The sequence below is a fragment of the Sus scrofa genome, chromosome 6 (assembly GCF_000003025.6).
Source record: "Sus scrofa isolate TJ Tabasco breed Duroc chromosome 6, Sscrofa11.1, whole genome shotgun sequence".
Lineage (NCBI taxonomy): Eukaryota > Metazoa > Chordata > Mammalia > Artiodactyla > Suidae > Sus > Sus scrofa.
The window spans coordinates 121,138,902-121,160,043 of NC_010448.4; the positions used below are offsets into that span (position 1 = coordinate 121,138,902).

Genomic DNA, 21,142 nt, shown 5'->3' on the forward strand with positions numbered 1-21,142 from the left:
TTTGCAGGGGATACACTCCCCAGCCAGGGCCTCTCCCAGTTTAGGCCAGAGAGTATCCCCAAGGAGGTTTGCTGCCTGAGGCCAGGCCTCTCAGAGCCTAAAAGGAGCCCCTACAACCTGGCCACTTGGGGTGGGGTGGGGGTCCCGTCCTCCGAGACCAGGAAGGATTGGGGGGCAGGGCTGCAGGGCAGCACATTCTGGGCACCTGCCCAGATGCTGAGAGTGAACCCAAGAGGCTGAACCTGTGGAAACCAGTTCAGACCCTGACTGTGAACTAGCTCTCGGGGTACATCTGCCTGCCAGGAGGCAAAAGTGCGTGCCCAAGAAAGCATCCTTGCCTCTGAGTTGGCCCCAGGCAGGTGGGGATGGGGTGCCCTCCCCCTGGTACCTCTCTGTCTCCAGCCTGCCCCACTCCCCTAGTTAATAAACTGGCTTGTTTATTTGGGGGGTGAATCTGAGTTGGAATATAACTTGATCTAGCAAGTTTGGTGGGATTAACCGGCTCCTTCTTACAAAGGGCTGAGTCCTAGGGAGATTCTTTTGGTTTTCTTTCCCTGTCTATCTGGAGCCCTGGCTCTTGGTGGTGCAGCGGGCTATCTCTTCTCCTCCTGCCCAAGCATGTTGCTGCTGTGATGCCCTCTCTGCCTAGTCCCCCCGCAGGATCAATGGCTCCTGCTTCTGATGGAGACAAGCACAACTCCTTGACCTTGTGTTCAAAGTGCCATTTTCACTTCGTGTCCTCATTGTCTCCTGCCAAGTCTATATCTCATGGTCCAATTTTCACCTCCTCCAGGAAGCCCTCCCTGCCTGCTCCAGGCCACAATGAGCTCTCTCTTCTCTGACCCCTTGCAGCCCTGGTCTCTCATGTCTTATGGGTAGGTCTGGGAGTTCCTTGTCCAGCCTGGCCCTGCCTCTCTCATTTGGGACCCTGTCCCTCTCCCCCCAGTCACTTCAAGAATGGGCCTAGAGGCATGCCATTGCCTGTGGCACCTTCCCACTGCCCCCTGGATTGGAAAGACTATCCTTGGAGTCAGAGGAGTGCAGAGTACCTGTGTGCTGGTGACTGGCTTTGAATTCTGGCTCTGCTACCACCTCGCTGTGTGACCTGAAGCTAGTCACTTAGCTCCTCTGTGCCTTGTTTGTACCTTTAAGTGAGGCCATGAACTTCCACTCCCCAAGGTGGTTGTAGTGATTTGTTTAAAATCCCAGCCCTTCGAGGGTGCTCTGTAAACAGCAGGTGTCCTGAGGGGGTGGAAGCCCAGAGAAGCGGTGTCAGGGCCAAAGCTCATTCTGGGCAAAGAAGGGACTAGAACCCTGGACAAGAACAAGAACTGCCATCCTGGACTCTTCCTAGGGAGCACCAGGGAGCCCCCAGCCAGCCCCTCTTCCTCACATTCCGATACCTACGCCTCCACTCTGGAGGAAGGTTGGAACTAACCCCACACCAGAGAAAAAGGCACTGAGGTCCCTGTATGTTCCTGACAGGGTGCTGGCCTGTCAGCATCAGCCAGCAATTCCTACCAGGGACCGGAGCCCTGAAAGGTCAAAAGTGGTTCCAGTACACAGGGACCCGCCAACATTCCTCCATGCCTGTCCCCAAACACCCCCCCCCCGCTGCCCCGACTGTGGACTGATTCGACCAGGGGATGTTTGTAGCAGCATGACACTTGGAATAAGAAGCTGAGACCTCATGTGACCCTGCAGTAGGCTGCAGCCTCCTCCCGTGGTGAGCAGAGACTTCCTCCTTCTCCGCCCTACCCCTACCCAGCCCAAGACCCCCATGTGTCTCCCCAAATCCTGCTCATGGGCATGGCCCTCTGGTGCACCTGGAATGCAGCTGGAGGGTCCTGGGGGCACATAATGGCCAGACCCTGCCCTGAAAGCCAGGGTGGGGAGACACTCCCTCTCCCTCTGGGGCCACTTCCTCTTCCTGCCCCTCCTTCTCTGCCCAGCTCCCTCCCATCTTCCCTTCTAGCCACTTTCTCCCAGGCCTTCTTCCTCCTGCCCCTTTCCCTTCATCTTCTGGGCTCTTTCCTTCTCATCACATCCTCCTCCCCCCTCTCACGCCCATCTATGCCTTCCATACGCTTCTCCTGTGCCAATTTCTTTCATCTTTATTTATTTAGATTTTTTTTGTGTGTCTTTTTTCTTTTTAGGGCTGCACCTGCGGCATATGGAGGTTCCCAGACCAGGGGTCCAATCGGAGCTGTAGCCACCTGCCTACGCCACAGCCACAGCAAAGCCAGATCCGAGCCACATCTGCGATCTACACCACAGCTCATGGCAATGCCAGGTCCCTAACGAACTGAGCGAGGCCAGGGATCGAACCTGCAACCTCATGGTTCCTAGTCAGATTCGTTTCCGCTGCGCCACGACGGGAAATCCTCTTTCATCTTTTTTTAATGTTCACCTCTCCCCCCTCCTTTCCCCTTCCCTCCTAGAAGAAGTATTTAATGGATATTAAATTATTTTAAACTTTCCCCCTTTTTTTTTTCAAATAGCTTGGTGATGATGCTGACTCAGGATCATCTCACTGTTTAATATTGAATATGCAATTAATAGATAGATGTTTAGGTTTGGCTCTCTTCTCTCCCCCCCCCTACTGCAGGAAGAATAAAAAAAAAAAAAGCTGATTAATCTGCTTTGGGTCAAGTGTCAGCATAGGAGATATATGGGAGAAAGGAGATGAGGTTAGCAGCTTGGAGTCGGAGAGCTATTGCCTCCAAGCCAAGTAAAGGGAGAGATGGTTTGTGTTTGAGCTCAGAGCCGCCCCGGCCAGGCAGCGGGCTTCTCATCACAGGGCTCAGGCCCTGGACTAAACTGGCGGGGTTTTGAGCTGTCTGGTTGCCCTAGAGGGGCCTCCCTTCCTCTAGGGGGCTTCTTCATGCCATCAGGTGTGGAATGTCCCTGCCTTCAAGGTGCCACCTCCTCCGAGGTCTCTTGGCTGCTTCCACCTCTGGGGCCCCTCCTCTGTGGCTGTGGGGTGGGGCCTCTGACTGTCCAAGCTCCCTCCCTACAGTACAGGAGAAAGTGCTTTCTGCCAGGGGGTCTCAGCTGCCTCCTGGCTCTGCCACATGGATAGGGGGTGGCAGGCGAGTCACTGCCTGACGGGGTGGCCCTGGGCTCAGATCCTGCTGGGCCTGCCTCCTGGAGACAGGCTACGGGGGAGGCCTTGCTTCTGCCCGGGGCCACCAAGGAGAGGGCTGGACCGCACGCTGCTCCCCACCAGGGCAGGGGACCCTGGCCTGGGTGTTTGAGGACCTCAATATGCAGAGAAAACTGAGTAACTGAACTGCCAGGAAAGGTGTGGAAAGTAACATAATGTCTTTTTTATCAAAGGAAATCTTGATTACTCCATTTTGCTCTGGTTTCAGCTGAAACGTCCTCCTGCCATCCAATCCTCTTTCCCTCTTCTCCCAGTAACAATTTGTTTCAAATTAGCCAACCAAGAAGAATGTGTGCCCCGACCTGACCAATGGGAAGGGGACAGGTACATCACCTGTGTTAGCAATAAATAGGGAGGGGCTTTTCTTCTTTGTGCATGCTTTTTGAGTACCGGCGCCCTTCTGCAGAGGTAAAGAGCCTTGTTGAGATCTCCCCGTGTTCACATGTCTCATTTTCAGACACTGACGATCCGAGCCATTCCCCAACAAAGGGGCGGGAGCAAGCAGCAGGCAGGCCACCTGTGGCCGCACTACAGTTCCCACAGGATAGGACTCTTGACTCTGAATTTTTTTGTTTTGTTTTGTTTGTCTTTTTAGGGCCGCACCTGCCACTTATGGAAGTTCTACAGCCACAGCAATGCGGGATCCCATCCGCATCAGCAACCTACACCACAGCTCATGGCAATGACAATCCTTAACCCACTGAGTGAGGCCAGGGATCAAACCTGCGTCCTCATGGATACTAGTGGATTGGCGGTGGCAGGGTTACCGCTGAGCCATGACAGGAGCTCCTTGACTCTGAATTTGTGAGTAGCTTTTGCCTATTTTACATTTTGCTATTAGTTTCCTGAAAAATTTGGAGGGAGAGAGAAATTCCTCAGTGGTCGTTGAGCTAACATTAGAGTCACCTGTTTAGGTCCAGCCAGGGGGAGAGCAGGGACAGAAGGTGCTGGCATGGGCGTGGTGTGGGTGTGGGCACTTGCGCTGGAATCCAGGATGGCGGTTGCCCAGCAGAGGAAGCCAGAACCTGGCCTGGTCTAGCCTCTGTATGTAGTGGGAGTGAGGCTCTCTTTGGTGGAGAGAACAGAGACCCCCTGGGGGAACAGGGGCCTGAGTTTGTGAGTGAGGCTGTGTCCTCCTGTTCTGTCCCCTTCCAGATATCTGCCTGTCCGTCCACCTGTATCTAGGTTCAGGATTTGTTTGTTTTTGTTCTTGCTTTTTAGGGTCGCACCTGCTGCATATGGAAGCTCCCAGGCTAGAGGTCGAATTGGAGCTACACCTGCTGGCCTACACCACAGCCACAGCAACACAGAATCCGAGCTGCGTCTGTGACGTACACCACAGCTCATGGCAATGCCAGATCCCAGACCCATTGAGCAAGACCAGGGATTGAACCTGCATCCTCATGGATACTAGTTGGGTTCATAACCCACCAAGCCACAACTCCCTAGGTTGAGGATTTGACCTCAGTGGTCTCACACCCCAACAGGCAGCCATCCTCAGATTTGCCTGCTCTGGTCCAAGCACAAGACTGAAATCCTGCCCTCCCAGCCTGGCTGCCTTTCAGCTGGTCCAGTCCCCAGACTGTGGGGTTTTCCTTGGTGACGTGGAGGCGGGCACATGGGGCGGTGGAGTGCCCAGGAACTGCTACTCGTTTACTCAGGGCAGGGAAGGAACCCTACCATCCAGCAGACCTCAATCCTCTCCCCTCCTTTTCATTCTGTCTCCACTCCAGAGCCCTGTCCTAACCCCACCCATGTCCCCAGGGGGCAGGAGGAGGCAGCAGGGAGTCACTGCAATGCTGCATCAGGGGAAGGGAGGGGAGGAAGGAGGGAAAGGAGGGAGGGGCAGAGACAAATGGGCCCTCACGTGAAGGGGGCTGGCGCAGGCAGCTACTACCTCCTCGGCTCTCGCTGTCCGCTGGCTTCACCTGGATCGGCCGGTTCATCTGCAAGGGAGCACAAAGGGGAAGTGTTAGAGCAGGCCTGGGGGCGGGGGGGCAGACACACCCGCACCCGGAGGTACACAGGTGTTCACAGGGACGAAACACACAGACCATACCCACCCAAACGTACAGAGCAGCTGCCAACGTGCGGGTCTTCATTAAAGCCCCACCCATCTCCCCGCCCCTATGCGGTCCCCAGGGCCCCCACGATTTCAGGATTGGAGACCCTGGTGTCCTCCCTCTCAACTTTGAGCAGCTCAGAATCTGAGGCGTCCCCACAGCGCCTCTCTGGCCCGCCCTGGTTCACTGGAGACAGCTGGTTTTGCCAGAACAGGCTGGTCTCTGGACAAAGACGGACTCCTGCCTGGGCTGGGGCATAGCAGCGAGTTGCACCCCATCTCTGCAAAATCTCAGAGATGCCTACCTGCAGGTCCCAGGGGTGCCCGAGACTCTGGGCCATGCAGTTCCCGGTTGGAGCAGAGCTCAGGGCTGGGGCTCCTGACTGCAGCCGGGCTGTCCCCTCGGGGGTGTGCAGAGTGGGCTACTTGTCTCCGGTGGTGTCTGGGTGCCAGGAGGACAGCAGGGCATCGCCCGACTCCCCCAGCCTCCCAGCCGCCCGCTTCTCTGGGGGATCCATGTCAATGCCCCATTCTGGCCACTAGGGGGCTCTGAACTCCAAGCATCCCGGGCTGCGCAGCCTGTTTTCAATCCTGCTGCTGGCGGCAAAGGGTGGGCTCTCAGCCTCTGAAGTCCCAAGATATTTCAAACAATAAAAATGGTAGGAATCATGCAAATGGAATCGTACTTTCTGTCTTTGCCACTGCTTTTGCTTGTCATGTACCTCCCTTACCCCTTATCCTATGTGCATTTCTCTTACAAACCCTGAGAGGCAGGCAGCACAGGTACTTAATGCCCCCATTTTATAGATGGAGAAGCTGAGGCAGGGTCACCGGGTGGCAGGACAAGCCTGGGAACTGGGTCTGCCAGGACTATTTTGGGGCTTCCATCCAGGTGACTTTTTGTTCCCAATTCCCCTGGTATACAGAGGCTAGACTAGCCAGTCACAAGCTTCCTTCTGGTCTAGGATTCAAAGTGAGTTTTGGCTGCGTCAAGATGACTGGGTGGGGGAGTGTGGGTGTCCGTGACTCAGCAAGGTGAAGATGAGGCCAGGGGAAGGGCAGAGCCACTGCAAAGAAGGACAGAGGCAGGAAGCAGGGCACGGAGCAAAGGAAGCACAGGTGACCAGGGGGTAAGAGAGGATGCTGGGGGAGGGGGCAGTCCACTGAGAGGGGGTCTGGGTGCCATCATTTGCCATCCCTTATGGAGTTGAGGGAGAGGAAGGTGCTTTATACGTAAGCTCTGCCAGCAGAGGAAATTGTGGGGTTACGGAAGCTCCGAATCACAGGGAGAAAGAGGAGGGCCATAACGAAATGCCCAGCTTCATTTAGGGGGTCCTGGATCCCCCATAAACCATCTCCTCTCCAGTCCTTGAACAAAGGGTCCAGAAGGCCAAGCGGGCCCTTGGCTATGGGAGAAGGTCTCCACTCCCAGTTTCCTGTTCTGTGCCTTCTGAGGATCCACATCCAACCCTTTTCTAGGGCGTCCCTCCCTTCTGGAATAGTCCTTCCTCCTAGTCTCCCCAGAAGCTGTAATATTCTCCTCCTCTAGAAAGGCTCCACAGCTGACCTGGACCCAGTTCTGGCCATTATATTCTCCTGGGCATGTTTCTACAGCTTTCTTGCTTATGTAATTATTATAATTCTCTGAGGGAGGGATTATTATCTGTCTCTTGCCAATGAAAAGCCAAGCTCCCAGGAGTGGCAGATCTGGGATTCAGCCAGGGTGGGTAGACATGGTGCTACCAGGGTGGGTTGGCCTTCCTGTATTTCATCTCGTTTGACCCCAAGCTGCTCTGGAAGGAGGGGAACTGGGAAAGACATCCATCTGGCAAGGGGAGATTGGGCCATCAAATGGAATACAACCTCTTCAGCTTGCCTCCCCCCCCCGCCCAAACCTGGCCCCCACCACCTCTTGCATCACTCCCTCCTCCAAGTGTTTCCCTCGGCCTGCAAGCTCCTCTCCCAGCCTCCTGCCCTTGACCATGAAGACGTCCTGGTCCTCCAGTGGGAAAGGTCCTACAGGAATTCTCCCTTTTGCATAGAGAAGGTACAGTTGAGGTGGGGGATTGAGTTGCCAGTGGGGCACTCAGGTCTCCCCCTACCACAAATACACAGCACTTCTACACCTACAGAAACATGGATAGCTGCTAAAAAATTATATTGTTGGATTATTGTAACTTCCCCTAGGATGTATGCCAATGGATTAACTTTAACCAAGGAAACAGTTTCAGAGAGGTTAAGAAACTAGCTCGAGATCACACAGGTGGCAAATGGTGACCAAGATGAACTTGGGACTGGGAGTTCCTGCCATGGCACAGTGGGTTAAGAATCTAACTGCAGCAGCTCAGGTTGCTGTGGACAGGTGGGTTCTATCCCTGGCCCAGGGCAGTGGGTTAAGATCTGGCCTTGGTGGAGTGGATTTGATCCATGGCCTGGGAACTTTCAAATGCTGGGGGATGTAGCTAAAAAAGAAAAAAAACACAAATGGGAGTTCCCATTGTGGCTCAGCTGTAATGAACCCAACTAGTATCCATAAGGATGCAGGTTTGATCCCTAGCCTCGCTCAGTGGGTTAAGGATCTGGCATTGCCATGAGCTGCAGTGTAGGTTGCAGACGCAGCTTAGATCTGGCATTGCTGTGACTGTGGCGTAGGCTGGCAGCTACAGATCTGATTCAACCCCTGACCTGGGAACTTCCATATGCCACATGTATAGCCCTAAAAAGCAAAAAAGAGAGAGAAAAAAAAGAAAAGATGAACCTAAGATTGTCGACATCCGCCTACATATTTAGGAGATGCTGGGAATGGCCCAGGACCTTTCAAAGCAGAAGTGTGGGGAGCAGGGTGAGGGTGGGGGGATTCAGACTTCTCCAGGAGGGAGTGGGGCGAAAGGGCATGTGTGACTGAGTAGTAGCAGGCAGGGGTGTGTGAATAGTACCTAGCCGTGCCTCTGTGGAGGGCGGAGGGTGAGAGGAGGTCGCAGAGGAGGCTCCATCCTGGGGCCAGATCACACCCAGGCCGACCCCAAGTGCTTAGCGATTTTGTTGGGAAGAAGGGCACGGACCCGGGAAGACACAGCAAGTCTCTATGGGGTAGCAGGTGGGGTGAGTCCCGCAGATTGACAAGGGCTGGGGCAGAACCGTGTCCATCATGATGGGACCCATTTTCCATGGTAAATTAAACAAGGCAAATGGAATCTTTCTGTGTGTGGAGCCTTCCACCCCAGGGTACGCTACCTTCAGGGAGTGCCCACTGTCCTTGGTACCTGGGTACTGGTGAATGCTTTGTCTCATGGACTTGAGCCTGATTCCCCCAGTACCCCCACCCCCACCCCAATCCCTCCCTGACCTGACCGTATACTCTCTCCTCCACAACTGGGCTTCCTGGCAGCGGGGACCTGGGGGCCGATCCAGCCTCCCCCCTGCCCTCAGCCATGAGCTGGGCACCCACGATAGAAGGCAGTCGACTTGGTTCCCATGGACCCATGGCTCCTCGGGTCATATTTCATGTCCCATTATGATCTAGGGATGGTCAGCATCCGCACAGCCTTTGCGGGGCTGTCAGAGAGTTGCCAGACTAGATGGGGAGAGAAAATACGGCCCGTGCTTTCTTAATTCTCAGCAGAAATAAAGTGTCAGGCTCAGTTGGGAAGATTTCTGAGCTGGAGTAGGCTCTGAGCAGATGCCTCGGGCCTGAAGGCATCTCCACCAGTGTCTCTCTTCCCTGTTCCAGACTCTGGCCCCATCGGGCCTCGCCAAGGCCCGCTTCTGTCCTGGGGAGAGGAGACCAGACCAGGCCACAGAGATGGTCAGCAGGGCAGGAACAGTGAGGAAGGGGAGAGAGGACACAGATAGGAAGGGGGGAGGGGCAATTGCCATCTCCTTTCTCTTCTTCTAACTTGGGCCATGGCCTCAGGACCTCTGGGCTACGTGAGCCCCAGGGTGGCCCCTGCAGGTAAATGTCAAGGACACTGGAGCCCATTTCTTCATGTCTTTCCTTTAACCCCCCCTCCTTTTTTTTTTTTTTGTTGTTGAAACATTTAATTAATTAATTAATTTATTTATTTTTATAAGGATTTTTTTCCAGTGTTCTGTCAAATTTCTATAGTTCAGCAAGATGACCCACTCACACATACATATATACATTCTTTTTTCTCACATTATCATGCTCTATCATAAGTGACTAGATATAGTTCCCAGTGCTACATAGCAGGATTCTTTTTTTTTTTTTTTTGCTTTTTAGGGCCACACCCGCAGCATATGGAAGTTCCCAGGCCAGGGATCAAATTGGAGCTGCAGATGCCAGCCTATACCACAGCCGTAGCCATGCCAGATATGAGCCATGAGTGCAATCTACACCACAGCTCACAGCAATGCTGGATCCTTAATCCACTGAGGGAGTCCGGGCATCAAATCCACATCCTTATAGATACCAGTCAGATTCGTTATCACTGAGCCACAAGGCGAACTCCTAACCCATCTCTTGATCCCCTGTTCAGCTGTCCCTCTCAGCCACTGTATTATCTTTCTGGGGGAGGCCTGAGGCTCTGGGCTGGGCATCAGCATCCCCAAGTCCCCCTGTGGCCTTCAGCCCAGGTGATGCCTCCGGGCACCTGAGTAGGGGAACAGCTCCCTGAAGCCACCCTCAGGCTTCTGGGGTCAGTCCTCCGGGGACATCACTGACTCTCGTTGTCTGTGTTCCTGCTTCCAGCCCTGGGGGCCCCCTCAGGGATAGCCAGTGGTCCTAGTCCTGGATTGGAGCCCTCCCCGTTCCCAACTGCAGCTGATGTTGGGCGGCGGTGGTCTGCTTAGGCTGTTTCCCCTCCCTCCCCCATCTCTGCCACTTTTTGCGTCAACACATATCCATGCATTAAACAAGACATTCCATTAATTTCTTCATCATCATAACTTAAGCTGGGACATACCCTTTAAATATTCATTCAGCTATGAAAACTGGGCATTAAAATTTTAATAATGTCAAGCTCATTTGAACCGGGCTCCTTGGGGACGATTACGATACAATTAGAATAAATACGATGATTGAGCTGGTCCAGAGGCTTCACCTGTCCGTCCGGTGTGGCTTCCTGTGGAAGGAGAGGCCTGTGGCCAGTGGACAGACAGACAGAAGGATGGACAGGCTAGCCGGCTATTTCTTGACTGCCTCTCCATCTCCCATACCCTCTCCCTCCCATCTCCGTTCCCACAGGTGTCTGTGCATCTCTGCCACACGCTGTGGGCCAGGACACAGGGGCGTCTCTGGGAAGCTGGCCTGATTAACCCTGAGAGCTCCAGTTACCCCTTTCCTTGTCCTCCTGGTACAACCTGGGCTGTGCTCCTGGGCTTGTTCCTGTGTGAGAGACACTTTCCTGTCTGTGCGTCTCTCCCCTACCCTGCGAGGAGCTCCTTAAGGCTGGAACGAGCACCCCACTTGAGCAGGGGCAGCCTTCAGAGGGAGCTCCTGGTCCCTGAGTGCCCTGGGTGTTCTGCCACCAGACCAGAAGGGGCTGTCCTTACATGGCTTCTCTTCCACTGCGTTACCGTCCCAAGGACTGACATGGAGGTTTTGGGGGTGGGGCTGAGCCCCCACTGTCCCTTCTGCCTGGCACCTGCCTAAGTCAGTGCTGGTGAGAGCCCTGGGGACATCCAGAACTCACCCCTTCTTTGCTCAGGACAGTGCTCACTGCTTAAGTGACACTGAGGCCCTTTCCCTGGAGCTGGGCCTCCTCCACCTGTCTCCTCAGGAACCTGAGCCCTCTGCTTCACAGCAGGGCCTGGAAAGTTCCCCATTCCTCCTCAATGGTCATCCAAGCTCTCTTCTTTCTCAGTACAACTTCCTGCTCTTCCAATAAGACTTCCTTGGTTCTTTCTCAGGCCCCTTGGTGACACATGGCCCCATAATACTTTCTCTCTCTCTCTCTCTCTTGTGTGTGTGCGTGTGCGTGTGCGTGTGTGTGTGCGCACGCATGCGCATGCAAGCACCTGTGTACATGCACGTGACAGAGACAGAGAGACAGTTGTTTCTCAAGCAAAAGCAGAGAAGACCTGATTTTCTACTCACAGACACACACACCCCCAGACCCTAACTCAGGATTGAGCACCCCTGGGCTGTGTGTGTGTGTGTGTGTGCGTGTATGTGTACAGACACGTGCACCCATGCCCAAGCTTGCACAGTACTTATGTGACATGGCACAGAAAAGACCTCACCTGGATTGGGGACTGGAATTAAACCAGAAGAGAGAGGAAACGAGTACAGTGCCTCTTGCAAGGTAGGCTCCTGACAGACATCAGCCTCCATAGTGTTAGCCAATCTGTAACCCAGAAATGCCTTGGATGTCTGGACTGATGCCCTGCAGGGGGCCAGAGGAGGGGGAGCAGGGAGGGGAGATGGTTGGGGGGCAGGGTTACCGTGATGGCCTATGGAGGTGGACAGAGGGCTCTCCAGCTGGCAGCTGAGCTCCCGGATGTACTTCAAGGGTGGGTGTCCAAACCTCAAAGCTGAGGATCCTTTCTGGCCCTTTTGGGGATGTGTGGGTGTCTGGTGATAACCACCAGAAGGGCTCAAATCTCTCCAAACCATGAAGTAATATGGTGATGCTGATCCTTCTTGTCCAAACCTGCAGTGCACACTGGAGACAGTTCTTAACTCTATGTGCGCTTGTGAAGAGCCTGGCCTTTACTTCTCATTGGTCCCACTGTTTGTTCTCATCCCCCCCATAGAACTCAGCTTTCATGCGGTGTGACCCCCACACCAGCACACATGACGGTCACGGAAAACGTGAAGCAGCAGACTTTGTGTTCTGGGGCCTCTTGGGACATCTGTGCCCCAAACCCAACAGCATCACTGCTCTGCAAAGAGAGATATAATTTGCAGGGCTCTTGTTCAAAAAGCATCATTAAAACGCTAGAATATAAAGCTTCCCCTTTCTTCCACGGTCCTTCTCTTTCTTGACTTGTCATTTTTTATTTGCTATTTGATGTCATTTTAAGGGAAGAAAAATATAAATTTAAAATTATTAGCATGGATTTTAGCATTCATCTTTATTTTGCGTGATGCCAGTTTTAAATGCAAACATCAGAACATTTAAGTCCTATGCAGAATCACCAAAATTACACAATTCGTTTCTGTGACTCATGCCTGGAGGGAGCCGTGAGCCTGCCAGTGGAGAGAGATGCAAGGTTGACTCGGGAAGGTTAAGAAGAAAGACAGGGTTCCCCTCAGGCCTGGAGACCCTCACCAGTACCCAGAGCCCCTCCTGCAACATGGGGAATGGGCTGGGCCTGAGGACCCACTCCCGCTGGGTTCTCCCTTCCACTGATATCAGACTGACCTGTGACAACCCAGCTAAAGATGGGCCTCAGAAGTCAAGGCAGACATCACTGTGCCCCTGACCCCCTGCCCTAACCCATGGTGGACAGGTGACCCTCAGGAGTATTACGAATGCTGTGCCAGGGACGTATTGGCTACCTGTGCATGAAGCTCAGCTCTCCTAAGTCAAGGTCTCTGTTGGCCAGACAGACATGCCACAGTGCTGCCAGCCTGGGGTACCACAGGGAGAACAGGCCTGCTCCCCGCCCCTCCCTAAAGCACAACCAGGCCACTGCTGGCTGGCCTCGAGGGCACAGCAATTTCACGTGGGAACCGGAAGGTGCATGGATCGGGCAAGCGCTGGGAGGCAGAACCGCTTATAAGCAGAGCCTGCTCCATGGGCTCCTTCACGCCACAGCCTTCACTTATGAGACACAAGTTCATAGATAAAATTTTAGGAGTTTCAAGGCGACGGTTGAAGAACACCAAAGCCCAAGCCTGGGATGCTTCTGAGTGTGGGGCCCTGAGTGACAGCACAGGGGACCTGCCCATGAAGCTACCCTAAACACAGTGCCTTTCTGGGTCCCCATCACTCTGAAGCTTATCTCCATCCACTGACTCCAGGCATCAGACATCCTTGACCGTCAGGTGTTTGCAGGCTGACCGGTGCCCAGGCTTTGGTTACAGGGACCGTTACTCAAAGATGGATCTTTGATGAATTTGGGCCCATTTAGAGAGGACAGATGGAGAATGTCCAGCCTTTAGTAAAAAGGCTGGTGATGAGGAAGCAACTGTCCTGTACAGAGAAGAGAACTCATGAATGGGAGAGGGAGCCACAGATGGGCGGTCTCCAGGCACCTGCCCTCCACCAGGATTTTGCCTTCACAGCACTTAGCAATTCCTAGTGAATAAATTACTTAATGGAGAAACTGCTTGTTTCAAGCCCCAGGAGGGTAGATTCTGAATCCTGAACTCTGCTGGATCCTGGGGTTGTGCACAGTAAGCCCTCAATCACCTTAGAATGGACAGATAAAACCCTGCCCCCAGGTTCCTGAAGTCCCCTAAAGACAAGAAGCATGGCAAAAGCAGGGCATCTTTTTTGTAGCTTGTTGTAAATATATTATTTTAATTTCCTCCTTTATCAATTGCATATGGTTCACGCCATAGAGAGGGGTCAGAGAGTCAGCATCCCGTTTGCTGTCATCATAAAGTTCTGACTCAGGGGCACCATCAGCAATTACTACAGAGTGACACGTGCCTTGGCTGGAGCTCCCTAACCACGGGCCAGACTTCTAGGTGACCCTGGCCAGGCCAGTTGGTGGCGCTGCTCCCCAGGAGTGAGCAGCAGGTCCCAAGGCTGCTTGGGGGTGCAGTGGGCTTTCTTCCTTTTCTGCTCAGACACCTCCCATACCTCCCTCAGGTCTCAACTAGTCCCTGGCCTTGCAGTACATCAGGGATTCCGTTGAGATGCCCATTCTCTCTTTCATTGCCTCGCCACAACTTGGAATGGTTCTGAACCATTATGGTCCCCAATTTGTAGATTTTTTTTCTGTTGTTTAACGTCTGTCTCCACTTTAGGAGGGCAGGCCCATGCCTGTCACGTTCTCACTGCACACCCAGAATGGGGTGTGGCACCCGGCACACATTAGGTGATTAATAAATGCTCGTGAACCAAATGGATGACTGAATCTTTGATCGACCCCATGCCCTGGCATGGTCCCCTCCTGCCTCAGCCACGCCCCAGCGGCAGGAGTGTCCAGAGGTCGGCAGAGGTCACCTGCTGAACAGCCCTATTTCAGGTCCAGAGAGAAAGGCCCTTTAATCCGCCCTCCTCCAGCAAAGTGGTGTTGTTGTACCTTCGGATTAAGAAGGGTTTACTGAAGCAGTGATCACGGTTTAGAGAGACAGCAAGTGAGCGCAGACCAGACAGAAGAACCGGAGGTTATTGTTAAAATATGCAAATCCACAGCCCATTGAAATGCAAGCCCTCCAGATAAGATTTTTAATAAATCTGGTTCCGCTCCCACTCGCGCTTCCAGGAGGCCATCTGATGCTTGTTGGGTCAGGCATGTAGGCCCTGTCAGCTCTTCACCCCTCTCCTTGTTTAGATGGTCCAGCTCATGGCCGCCCCTGAAGTGGTGGCGGGGGGTGGGGGTAGGGGGTTGCAGTGCCTGCCAGCCAAAGCTCTCGGCCGGTCCCTTGCAATGCACTTGAGGTCACTTCTGGGTCCCCATAGAGACATCTGACCCCCATCCTTCCCACTTCTCACCTTCGCCCTCACCTCCTCTCATCTGTCTGAGGAGTAAAGTCCTAAGCCTTGTGTCCTCCTCCAGCGGAACTCTGGAGTGGATCCACCCGGAGACACCAGTCACTTTGCCAGCCATGGCTCTGGACTCACTGTCATCTGCTGCCCTCGATGTGGCCCTTGAGGGGAAGGAGGGAAGGTGGTGGATGAGAAGTGGCCTAAAAGCCCCACTGCTTTAATGACTGTCAGGACAGGAGAGTGTGTGGACCTGCATGGGCTCCGCCATGTGCCTGGGGGAGGACAGGGAGGCACAAGTGACCATGGCAGGTGACAGTAATAAAGGGCTTCCCAAGCCTCAGGCCTCGCTCTGAGCACCTGGTGTGGCTTATGTCCTTCTACCCTCCCTGATACCAGATGAGTTAAGTGAACGAACTCTTGGGGTGGGTGGAGTGGAGGCCTGGGGAGCCAGGAGGGTGTTCAGGGGCAGGGGTGGAACAATGTGGGTGATTTGAGCGAAGAGCCAGCAGGGTGCTGGGGAGTGTGAGGAAAGTCTCAGAGAGTGACAGCAGGCAGGTCAGGTGGAGGCAGGGAGCCTGGTGGTGCCCCAGGAGGGTCTGAGCCTGTGTTGTGGGCTGTGCTGTCCCCTATCAGTTTTTTGCAGGAATGGCCTTGCACTAGGGCCGCATTTAGAAAGAGCAAGAGGGCAGGGTGTGTTCAGCACCAGTGGAGCCTGGTCTAGGGTGAATGCTGAGATCAGGAAGCGCCAGCACTATCTGGATATCTGGCCCCTTCCCTGTCTGTAGGCAGGTGGGGTGGGGAGCTCTGTGCCCAGTTGGTGAGGAGGCTGGGCGGGGCTCAGGGGCCTCTGCAACCCACGCACATCCTCCGTGGTCCAGCCCCACAAACAGGCCCCAGGCAGTTGCTATGCAACAGGCTGCTCTGCTCTGCAGTGTCCAGCAAGCAGCGGGCGGCGCTGACGGATCCTATTGGTGGGACTGCCTGGGGCGGCCCCCTCCCCCTCTCTCTGCTTTCCTCTCTCTCTCCCATCCTTCTCAAAGCCTCCACCCTCTTTGCTCTCTGAAATCCAAGTTAACAGAATGCCTTCCCCTCACCCACTGGGGGCGGGGGTGGATTGGCACAAACAAAGGAGGTGATCCCTCCTTAGGGCTGGTGAAAGGTCTCTTCAACTTGTTTCCAGAAGGGAGGAGCTCCCGGTCAGCTTTTTAGTTTTCCTTAGCCCCTCACTGCCCTGGGGTAGCCTTTGAGCCCCATCTCCATGGGTGGATACCTCTGGGAGGCTGCAGCAGGTAAGGTGGAGGAGAGGGATGAAGGGAGAAGTGCTGGCGATGGATAGAGAAGGTGGGCTCAGCCCTCAGCGGTGGTCAGGGCTTCCCAGATCCACGTGGCCAAGAACAGCCTGTCTCTTTGTCTCCAAGCTCCGTGTCCATCTCACCCGCTCCCACCAACACGCCAGAGCTGCCCTGGCCAGGGTGGGAGGGCCCTTGTGGTCCTAATTAAGATCTGCTGCTGTGGAAACGAAGCTCATTAGCCTGTACCGCCAGGCTGGGTCACTAACCCTCTTCGGGGTGGGGGTGTGCAATTTAAAAAAAAAACAAAACAGCAGTGGATAGATAATTCTGGATGAAACGAGGCCTGATGTAGTTGGGAGGCCTGGATTTCAGTCCTAGTTTTGCTGTATGGGGGGGCAGTTACCTGACCTCTTGGGGATGGAGTGTGGCAAACCCTGAGAGTGTGATAGCTCAGGTGACACACTAAGCACAGTTCCTGGCACCTAGTTAAGTGCTCAACAAACAAATGACAGCTATGCTCCCCCTCCTTTTCCCTCCCTTCCTCTCTAGGCTCCTTGTCCCCCACCCCTACCCCAGAGCCTCTCGTCCACCTGCCCTGGCTCTGCCCTCTCTGGCCCTGTTTCCTGGCACAGCAGTGATGAATGATGTGACCCTTCCCTCTGAGAGCACACTACCATCTGAAGAAGGGCCTTGCCGAAAGGTGTTCAAGCCCACCCTTCCCAGGCCTCAGCTATTCATCACCAGCCACCCATCACCTGGAAGTCCCTTCCTTGGCTCAGGTGGTGGCCCTTCTGCACTGTTCCCATATGACAGTGGTGGGGGCGGGGCTCCCTCCTGCACCAGGGTGTCCCAGTTCCACTCCAGGCAGCTCTGGTGACAAGAAAGGATGTGCTTCTAGCCCCCCTCCCCCCCCCCCCCCCGTTTCCTCTCATCAGCTCTGGTACCAGAGCTTCGCAGGGCAAGGCAAGCCCACCTTCCAAGGCTGCCTGCAGCTACACGGACCTAAGAACATTTTTTTGTTCTGTTTTTTGGGGGTTTCTTTTTAGGGCCACACCCACCACAAATGGAAGTTCCCAAGTTAGGGGTCCAATCAGAGCTGCAGCTGTTGGCCAACACCACAACCACAGCAACACCAAATCCGAGCCGCATCTGAGGCCTACACCACAACTCACGGAAACACTGGATCCCTAACCCACTGAGCAAGGCCAGGGATCGAACCCGTGTCCCCATGGATACTAGTCAGGTTCATTACCACTGAACCATATGAGAACAGCTTTTTTCCGTGAAACCAAGAGAGCTCACACCTCACCCTTGGCCGTGGGGCTCTGGGCGGGGTGGGGGGGCTCTCTCCAGCTGGGTCTGATCTTTCCCAGCCCACAGTGGAACCACTGCCTTCCTGATTTAGACTCTGAGCCTCTTAGCAAGGTGAGTGGGCAGGAATGAGAAGGGGAGAGGGTTCCCTCCCTGAGGGCTGGACGGAGACCCTGGTCTCTGTGCCCCAACAGGGCCGCCTTCCCTCTGCTCCTCCCCATCTCCCTCCAGCCCGCCCCGGAGTCAGATGCTCTCACTCCACCACCTGCCGCACTGGGCTGCCCTGGACTCTGGCCTCTGTGGCCAGGTATAGCCCCCTCCATGGTGGGGGGTGGGGTGTAGGAGGGGAGGCTTTCCCCTGGCGCTCCCCCATCCCAGGACCCTTCCTCCTGGTCTCACGGGGCATGGGGGGTGGGGTGGGGCTCAGTCTCAGGCCCGGAGGGACAGATCCCGGGCAAGATAAAGGAAAAAACAAAGCCCACACCACAGAATGACAAATCTAGAGGAAATTGCTCTTAATCCCACACCACAGCCTGAGGATGCCGGCCAAGCGCAAACCTGAGTCATCCTAGAAACAGCACAGACATTGGCTTTTTGGAATTTGTTTTGTCTCTGGGCTTTAGATTTAATCATTCTCTCTCTCTCCTCCCCCCTTCCCCAACCCCCGCCTCCCTCTGCCCCTTGCTCTCGGTTTTCTAATACGAGGCTGCACCACCAGCTCGTCCAAGTCTGTTTTCCTGGCATTAATTAACACAGCTCTCCAGCCTCCAACAGGCTAAATGATGAATCAGGTTAAATTCCAGACAACAGCCGCACACCACCATCAATTAGCCATCTCCGGGGCAGCTTCATTAATAAGCATCGATCATGGCCAACCTCCTAGAACACGCCAGGGTCTCTGGGTCACGGGCACTGCCCACGGGTGTGTCAGGCTTAGGTGTGAGTGTGATCGAGTGTGTGCGAGGGCTGGAGTGCCTGGTGGGGGTGGATGTGTGAACATGTGTGTAAGAATGCGGGTGTGCAGAGTGAGTGGGTGAGTGGGAGTGTGTGGTACGTGTGTTGTGGGTGTGAGTGGGTGCTTGTCTGTCAGTGCGTGCATGTGAGTGTGTGTGTTTCAAGAGGAGTGTGTGGGGGTGGGATGCTGGAGTGCATGGGTTCACACTCCAGGCAGCTGCCCCCTCCTTGTCTGCACTGTGCCCTCTTCTTTTCCAAATTCTCTGCCCTCCTTGCATGACAATCCCTGTCCCCTGAAAGGGGGGTTCTTTCAGGTGCCACTGGCCCCTTACCTTCTCCCCTGCTCTCCCCTCAGGAACTGTGCCAATCCCCTTCTCTTGAACTTGCACCCCAAGGAGGCAATTCCCAAATCCCGCCCCAGCCCCACCCTCTTTCCCTTTGCATTCTGGATTTTTTTGGTCTTTGGCCCTTTTGTGTGACCTCCAGCCGGACCTGGGTTGTCTGGCTTTAGAGACGTCACTGCCACCGCCCAGTGGCCAGGCTCACACCCTCCAGTACCTTCTGTGCCCACAGGTTGGAATCCAACCCTATTCCAGGCACTTCCATCCTCTATCTGGATTGCCCCCTCATCCTGCCTTGTCCCACATTTCTTGCAGGAAGCGGCCTGATTCTGAACCATGAGGCTTCAGGGGCACCCCCCTACACAGAGGCTAACTCCCACCTCCCCACTAGAGACAAGGTCCCCCTTAGTCTGGTGGCCGCCCACCCCTTGGGCTGTCTCCATGGCAGACTCCTCTGCCCCCGGTGGCCTGACTCCTGGGGGACTCCCTGCCAGATTGCGCCCCCTATCGGCCATGGCAGACGGCTGTATCTCTCCTTCTTTCTCTTATCCTCCGTGTTCAGAGCACCGCCTCCCCTCGATTTGCAGCCTTTCTGAGTGGGTAGCCTCCGTGGGACCAGTGCTCCAGAGCAGTTTCCAAAACTGCTTCAAAGCAGGTGGCTGGGGTCACTCTCAGATGCGCGCCCGGGGCGCTGTGCCCGGGGAGCCGTGGGCCCTAGCGCACGTGCGGGGATGAACATGGCCTCCCGAGGCGGCCACAGCGGATCATCTCCTTAAAGGTTAATTAAGAATCTGAAGCCGGACGGCATGATGCGGCCAGTGACGGCGGATGCGGCGTCTATCCAGACCATTAAACACTAATTAGGTTTGGAAAGTCTATTGAGCTCCCGAGGTCTCATCAAGGCAGGCGCTGGCCCCCGGGTGCCCTTCGAAATGCCAGAGCTGTCACCCCCAACACCCTGGACCACCCTCCGGACTGGCCCCGAGACCCCAGGCTTCGGGCAGAGTCCCGCTTCATTTCTCTCCATCTTATTTTCTCTCCCTGGCCCTGGCCTCCTCACTGCTGCTGGCAGTGTTTGTCTGTGGGTCCGATATCTTCCTTCTCCCTGCAGCCCTTGGCACTTACGTGGCAGCATCGCTCCTGTCTCTATTTCCTCTTTAGTGCCTTAGGGGGCTGATTAGAAAGGGGCATGCGGCGGCCCCCAGTCTGGTGGATGGGAAGCTGACAGTGGCTGCAGAGCTGGCCTGCGTCCCAGCGTCCAGAGAGGAGGATGTGGTGGAGAGACGGGGAAGAGCCACCAGCCCCGCGGCCTTTCTTAGGATTCTCCCCACCTTCAGAGCCTGATTTAAGAACATCCCGAGACGTTCTGGCCTCAGAGCTTCCCTGGGGCTGAACTCTGCCTGTGGCCTCACAAAGACCCTCTCCTTTTGCCTGTCCCTCCAGGGACCTGGTTCTCCTGAGGCCTTTCTTTACCAGGGTCTAATTTCATTCCCCGCTTTGGAATTCAACAAGTGTGGCCCCAGGAAGCTCTCCTGACATTCATTCATTCCCTGCCTCATTCCTTCATGCCTCGGTTTGATTGAAACCAGGCCTTATTCTCCCAGGACTTAGGGAGAAAGTACTCAGGTAAGGACACGCCCTCAGTTACTGCTGCTTCCCTGCGATGCACCCCCCTCCCCCCTCAGAGGACAGGAACAGGTGGGGGTCCTTGGAAGTCCCTTTTCTATTATCTCCCCCTCCCCGCCCCTCCCCCACATCTGTAGCATAAATGGCTTGTCACAGAGCGAAGGGATTTTCCATTCAGTGACAGAAGAATGCCAAATCTGCCAGGATTAAAGATTGCTCCACGCATTTCTGGGTCTCCCAGGCCACAGAGCAGAATTCTTGGTTCGGTTTTTCTAGAAAAATTGTGAAGTAGAAATAAGTTTATCTCCAGGATCCCCTGCAGTGCCCAGGTGTATTTCACCCTGACCCCCTGCCCTATGTTAGTGACAAACATGTCTGAAAACCACCACTGTCACCATCACCACTGTCACCATCACCACTGTCACCATCACTGTCATCACCTCTATTATTATCGTCACTACCACCACCACATTTTATGAATAGAAAATGGCTTAACTCAAAGGGTTGTTGTATTTTGTTTTTGTTTTGCTTTGTTTTCTTTTTAAGGCTGCATCTGAGGCATATGGAAGTTACCGGGCTAGCGGTTGAATCGGAACTGCAGCTGCCAGCCTACACCACAGTCATAGCAACATGGGATCCCAGCTACATCTTCACCCTTTGCCACAGCTCATGGCAACACTGGATCCTCAACCCACTGAGCAAGGCCAGGGAGCGGATGCGAATCCTCATGGATACGATGTTGGGTCCTTAACCTGCTGAGCCACAACAGGAACTCCCAAAGGAATGGTATTAATGGTGGAATTCTGGATGCTGGGACAGGCGAG

At 54.6% G+C, this 21,142-nt stretch overlaps 1 protein-coding gene across 40 annotated transcripts in view; it reads right to left on the bottom strand.

The window, feature by feature from the left end:
* The window catches only part of CELF4 (CUGBP Elav-like family member 4), a 315,449-nt gene that overhangs the window by 73,298 nt on the left and 221,009 nt on the right, over positions 1-21,142 (bottom strand). For 26 of the 40 annotated variants that reach the window (XR_002345094.1, XM_021096322.1, XM_021096321.1 and 23 more), the window contains exon 3: positions 5,034-5,112. Coding sequence is in view for 38 of the 40 variants with exons in the window: in XM_021096322.1 (XP_020951981.1) it covers positions 5,034-5,112 (79 nt within the window). In the remaining 2 variants the exon portion in view is untranslated. The remainder of the gene's footprint in view (positions 1-5,033; positions 5,113-21,142) is intronic. The other 14 variants (XR_002345093.1, XM_021096307.1, XM_021096334.1 and 11 more) reach the window with 1 other exon arrangement.